The sequence below is a fragment of the Ovis aries genome, chromosome 1, assembly GCF_016772045.2.
Source record: "Ovis aries strain OAR_USU_Benz2616 breed Rambouillet chromosome 1, ARS-UI_Ramb_v3.0, whole genome shotgun sequence".
Lineage (NCBI taxonomy): Eukaryota > Metazoa > Chordata > Mammalia > Artiodactyla > Bovidae > Ovis > Ovis aries.
The window spans coordinates 120,673,575-120,679,574 of record NC_056054.1 but is presented as its reverse complement, the minus strand read 5'-3'; the positions used below and the strand labels follow the sequence as shown (position 1 = coordinate 120,679,574).

The window sequence follows — 6,000 nt, the reverse complement described above, 5'->3', positions numbered from 1 at the left end:
TCATTTTCAAATTTGGCTGAGACCATTGTCTGGAACAATGCAGATTGTTGTATGAAATGCAGATTCCTGGACTCCACCTCCAAAGATTCTGATTCAAGAGGTGTGGAGTGTGCCAAAGAATTTATTTCTCAGTGTTCCATGTGGTTCAGAGGAGGGGATCCAAGGACCAGAGTCGAGGAACAATCACCCTAGCCCACACCATCTCCTTACACAACCAATCACTGAGAAAGGGCTGCACTGCAAATGTAACACCCAGAGTGTCCCCGATCTCCCACTTTGACCCGCTGCCCATTCTGAGACATATATCTCTGAGCTCTGCCCCCCAGTGAGCTCTATAGCTGTCCTTTTCACATATGCACTTCACATCCATGCAGTTCAGCCAGAGTTTATTGGGCACCTCCTATAGGCAAGGCACAGAACCAGGTGCTGCTGTGGGGAACAGAGAAGAGAAGGCTGGGCCTTTCCCTCAAGGGGCTCACAATCTAGTGGAAGAGAGACACAGGTACTAAAAATACAAGGGAGCATGAGATGAGCTCTATAACAGAGGCAAAACCAGTGGGAAGGCAGGGAACCCAGGCAGATCAAATGCTTGATGCAGCAGGTGATGCTCTGGTCAGTCCATGGGAGATAAGCAGGATTCACACAGGTGGAACTGAGCAGAGAAGGAAATTTCAGGCAGGAGAGAAGGTACAGAGGTGGGAAAGAACACTGAATGTTCACAAGATAGAGGCAGAACGTATGCCTTGACTGAAACAGAGGATGCTAAGGGGGTAACATGGAGATAAAGCTGGAGAAATGTTTTGAGGGCAGATGGCAGAGATCAACTTTGATCTGTAGGTGATGGTGAGTCATCCAAAGTTTCTGAGCCAAGGAGCAACATGATTTCATTTCCTCAGTTCTCAATGCTATAACATGTAATTAACTCTACTTCTGTTAACTTCACTCCATGGCCTTACACCCTCTCTTGGTCTCAAAGCAGAAGCTCTGTGGCTACACATACCTTTAGGACTGTACAAAGTTATGAAGCAGTAGCCTTAGGCTAGGTAAATTTTGAGCTCACTTACCAGCTTTACACTATGTCCACAGAACAGGAGGGGCAGCCTTCTAGAATCATTTGAGAGTAAGGGTCAGGGCACAAGGAAGGTACTCAATGAACTTTTGTTGCCTAAGCATGGCATGGATAAGCTGCAGAAAAAAATGGGAGCACAAAGAGAAAATGGTAGAGAGATGCAGGTGACAAAATTAGAGTCATCTAAACCAAACCGTTTCCTAGGAGGCTTCTGCTACAACCCACTTCATTGGGTGGGGAGACTCTGCAGTCTGACTCACTGGGATCAGTAGGTGATTCTTCTAAGAGCTCTACATCTAGCAGATTCTCTACTGACACCTTCACTAGGATCCTGCTTAACTATGCAGTGAGGAGGGAGAATGGTGCCCACCCCTACCTGGGCTACCCCAGCCTGTAAAGGAATGTGAAGCCACTGCTGTCCATGTGGACATGGCGATGCTGGTCAGCGAAGGCTCCCCCAGAACCTCCACACTAACCGAAGTGGGTGTCTGGGTGGAGACAGGCGAAGTCACAGCTGGGTTACCCAGGAGAAATGCTCCCGGGGAGTTGGCATGCACCTCTGAGCCCGACCCAGCAGAGCCCCCGCCACTGTTGTTGATGGTCCACAGGCATGGGTATGGGCTGCAGAAACACAGAGAGAGAGAGAGAGAGAGAATGGTGATGATACTCCCAGACAGGATTGCCTTCTGATTAGCACATACACAGTGCTGAGAGGGACACAAGTTAGAAAGACAGTATCTAGTCACGGCTTTATTTCCAGCTCTGACACACACTGGTCCCATTTCTGCAGAGAAGCAGCAAGATGTAGTAGAATAAGCATACAATTAGGTGTCCTGAGACCTGCATTTTGATGCTGGCCCTTGCCTCTAGCAAGTTGTTCAGTTTTAACACAGCATTTTATTTCTCTAGGCTTCCCTTGCTACCTGAGTAAATGTGCAGGGGAGTTGAAAGGAGGCTATTTGGGTAGTATAATCTGTGAGTAAGATCTCTCACTGGCCAAGAGAGGTGATGTGGCCTGATAACCAAGACAGAAAATCTAGGTTTAAATCCTAGCATTGCAGCTTATTAGCTCTGTGACTTTGTACAAATTATTTAATAGGTAAGCCTCAGCTTCCTTAGCTTCAAGATTTGGAGTGATAATTAAACATATCTTACTAAATATTTTTATGAGGATTGAATAAGGAAATGAGTACGTGAAATCCAAAACACAGCACTCAGTAAATGGTGATTGTTATAATTAATTCTTTCATTCCAGGTTTCTACCTGTCAGTTCTGGTCCCTGGTAGAAAGGCAGTGAACTGGACCACTTTCTTAGACTTTTCTATCCAATATCACTGGGTCACGAACTTGACTGTACACTGAAATCATTTAGCAAATTAAAAACACTACTGACACATAGGTTCTACCCCCCAGAGATTCTGATCTAATTAGTCTGGCATGTAGTACCAGAATTTTTAAAGCTTTCCTGTTGACTGTGATGTGCACCCAATTTTGCACCTTAACATAGAACCTGGATTAAAATGACTGCAGTCAACACAGGCAAAATAACTTCCAGTATTTTCATCATCACTTTTCAGAGTCCCTACTTTGCTTGATAATAGGCTCATTACCCAATGACAGTACTGAACACATTTTGCTTTTCTCTAGAAAAATATTTAGAGTCAGCAATGGGTTAAACATGCCACCGATGAAACCAGAGGTAGAAATGCCACCCTGCACTCTGCCATATTTCAGATTCACAGACCTCCTTGGACCATATGAAACCTGCAAAAACCTAGATAGGCCATGGGGGTTGTTGGGTTTTTTAGCCAGCTCAGCTTGCTGGGATTCTGTCCCCAATTCCCCAGTTTTCAAAAGAAATTCTTCTACAATAACAGTCAGAGACCCTTTCTGATGCTTCCTGGGCTGATTCAAAAACCATGGGCTCTGAGTTACTTTATTTACTGTCTTAGCTTCAGGCAGTTTTTAGTGCCTCTGAGATTTAGTTTCTCCATCAGGAAAATAGGAATTTTAAAAGCAGCCTCATGGATGTCTTTGAATCCTATAAATGACTTACATAAAGGATCTAGTACAGAACTTGGCACATAATTATTTATCTAATAGCTTCAAGGACACCCTTTCCCTCACTTCCAACACAGCACAAATAAATGCATTTCCCTGAGGTCTTCTAGTCAAGCACTGTCCGACAGAAATATAATGTGAGCCACAAATAATGAGGCTAAATTTTCAAGACACCACACTTGAGAAAAGAATAAAAAGAAACAAATGAACTTAATAATATTTTATGTAACTGAAAATATTTAAAATATTATCATTTTTACATGCATCAGTATAAACAATTATTAAGAATTTATTCTTTATTATCTACTGTCTTTAACATTCTGTGTGTTACAGCCCATCTCAGTTTGGACCAGTTGCATTACAAGAGTCCAGGAGCCAAAAGCAGTTGGGAGCTGTTGCCTTAACAGCACAGCACTAGATTGCTCAAGGGCCATAGCAACATCAACCTCAAAATCAAGATCACAGTTTACAGCAAGACCTGGAAGCTTGTTAAAAATGCAGAATCTTGGGCCCTAACCCAGACCTGTTAATCAGATTGTGCAGTTGAACAACATCCCAGGTGATTCTAATGCACATTAAAGAGTGAGGAGCATTGATGTGAATCAAAGTCCTATGACCCTCAAACTTGTTTAGACCTGCAAGTCATAAGTCATCTAACATCTCCCCCCAAAAAAGACAGGACATCTTTTAATCTTGAATTGCTTTTGGGACCTTCTCAAAACTCTGCCTAATTAAGTTGAACTTAACAGGACATGTATATATTGATACAATGTTATTGCTTACAGTATATATTATGCTCTTTTTAATTTTGGTGTTCACCATAACTCTACAGAGTGGCTCATATTATTGCCATGTTACAGATAAGAAAGTTTAAGCTTAGTGAGGCTAAGAAAATTTCCTAAAGTCACAGAGTCAATAAGTGAAACTGGGACTGAAGGCCACATTTGTCAGATTCCAGGCCCCTTTCCTTTCTACTCATCACACTGATTTCCAACACTCAGAACTGAATGCTGGTCTCTGGTATAAGAGTTATGCTATGGGTCCTACAAGATCCTCTCAGCCCTATTGCCTGGGTTGAGGCCCAGGGGCCCAAAATCTGTCCACCTGTTAGAATGAGTAGCTTGTGAGGATATAGACAATCTAGGGTCTTAAGGTTTCAGTGCATATTTGCACTTTTCCCCTTTAATTCCCTGATGTTCAGTATTTATTTGCTACCACCATTGTTCACAGTATTTCTTCCTGACTTGAGACAAATAATCTCAGGCCACAATATCTTTTCCCTCTTAAAAAAATACCAAAGTTACAAATGAAAAGAGTACATGACTGAGTAGAGCTTTCTCACCATACTTTTTCCAGGGGCGAAGAGTTGACCTTGTTATTTTCACTTCTTAGTGGCTTAGAAGTCAGGACAAAAGCTTAGACCAAGGCACCCCAGGAAAAAAATATGAATTTGACGCCCCATGCTAAAAAGTAAACCTCCAAGAATAATGAGCAAGCTGTTTGTGTTGGTCTTACCTAGGCCCTGGATTGACTGGTCCGCTGGTGTGGGGTACAGACAGGATGCTGGCGTGGGGTGTGGAGGATAAGGAAGTCCAATTGTCAGCTCCAGAGAAAACTTGCAGATTATTGCTGGAGTTTTCTATCAAATTCACTTTGGGGAAATAACAACAGTTCAATTTATGAAGCATGGAAACTATAAAGATGGTGACCAATGACATTATCCTTGGTCAAAATACAACCATAGCTTGTGCCACACGTGCCAACTGTGTGTTGATACTTTCTGAAGGAAACAGGAGGGAGGAACTTAGGTTATTGAAGTTTATTGAATGTCAACTATATGTCAACCACATACTGAAAGTGAAAGTTTCTCAGTCATGTCCAACTCTTTGCGATCCAATGAACTATACAGTCCATGGAATTCTCCAGGCCAGAATATCGGAGTGGGTAGTGTTTCCCTTCTCCAGAGGATCTTCCCAACCCAGGTCTCCTGCATTGCAGGCAGATTTTTTACCAGCTGGGTCGTGTACTGTTCATCTTTAAATCTTTATAACAACTTCTCACCTCCATTTTATAGATGAGGCTCAGACAGGTGGGATGATTTTCCCTTTTTGACACAGATCTAACTCAGGTCACCATGCTTACATCCCCTTTAAAATGGGCCATGTCATCATCCCCTCAAAACAAGCCTAAGGCCACCAGTGCTTCAGATGAAATTTCTGAGGATCAGGACCTATTTTTCTCAGCAACCCCAGGGAGATTTAAACATTTCAGGAATAGTGTCTTCTATGTATTTGAATCTTCATTTGCACAAATGGTGCATAAATAATAGAGAGGAAGAAGGGAAGGAAGGAGGGGAAAGATAGGAAGAGGATTTCATGTACATCCCTGGCCAAGCCACTCCTTTTCATGGTGTAGCCCTCAGCCTCAACTCCTGCATCCACCACATTGCCTCCCTCCTTCTCCTCTCTTTTCCCAAACCATTCCCGGACAACCTAGGTACTCTCCGCCTTCTTTACCTTTGCTCATAGCACTCTCTCACATGGAATGCCCTTCACTTCTGCCTGTGTCCCATGTCATCCATCTTTCACCCCTGCCCACTCCAGCCATTATCCTTTTCTCCAAATCTCCAAATCTCAACTTAAGCATTAAGCCTCGCTGCCCTTTTCTTTCATTCCCATAGCACCATGGCTTGTGTGCTTTATAGAATGTTTCTCTAACTTTAATGTGCATAAGAATCACCTGGGGATTTCGTTAAACTGCAAACTCTTTCAGAAGGAGAACCTGAGAGTCTGTATTTCTAACAAGTTCCCGGGGAATGCTACAGGTCTGAGGACCACATTAGAGCTCTCACTATACTGTATTAAGATTAA

The 6,000-nt window shown here is 42.9% G+C and overlaps 1 protein-coding gene across 4 annotated transcripts in view; it reads right to left on the bottom strand.

Moving 5' to 3' along the window:
* Positions 1-369: 369 nt before the first annotated feature.
* The window catches only part of TBX19 (T-box transcription factor 19), a 28,232-nt gene continuing 22,601 nt past the window's right edge, over positions 370-6,000 (bottom strand). For 3 of the 4 annotated variants that reach the window (XM_060415945.1, XM_004002747.6, XM_060415955.1), the window contains 2 exons: positions 4,646-4,781; positions 370-1,690 (listed from right to left, as the gene is read on the bottom strand). In XM_060415945.1, the coding sequence (XP_060271928.1) occupies positions 1,405-1,690; positions 4,646-4,781 (422 nt within the window). In that variant the 3' untranslated portion in view covers positions 370-1,404. The remainder of the gene's footprint in view (positions 1,691-4,645; positions 4,782-6,000) is intronic. The other variant, XM_060415952.1, reaches the window with a different exon arrangement.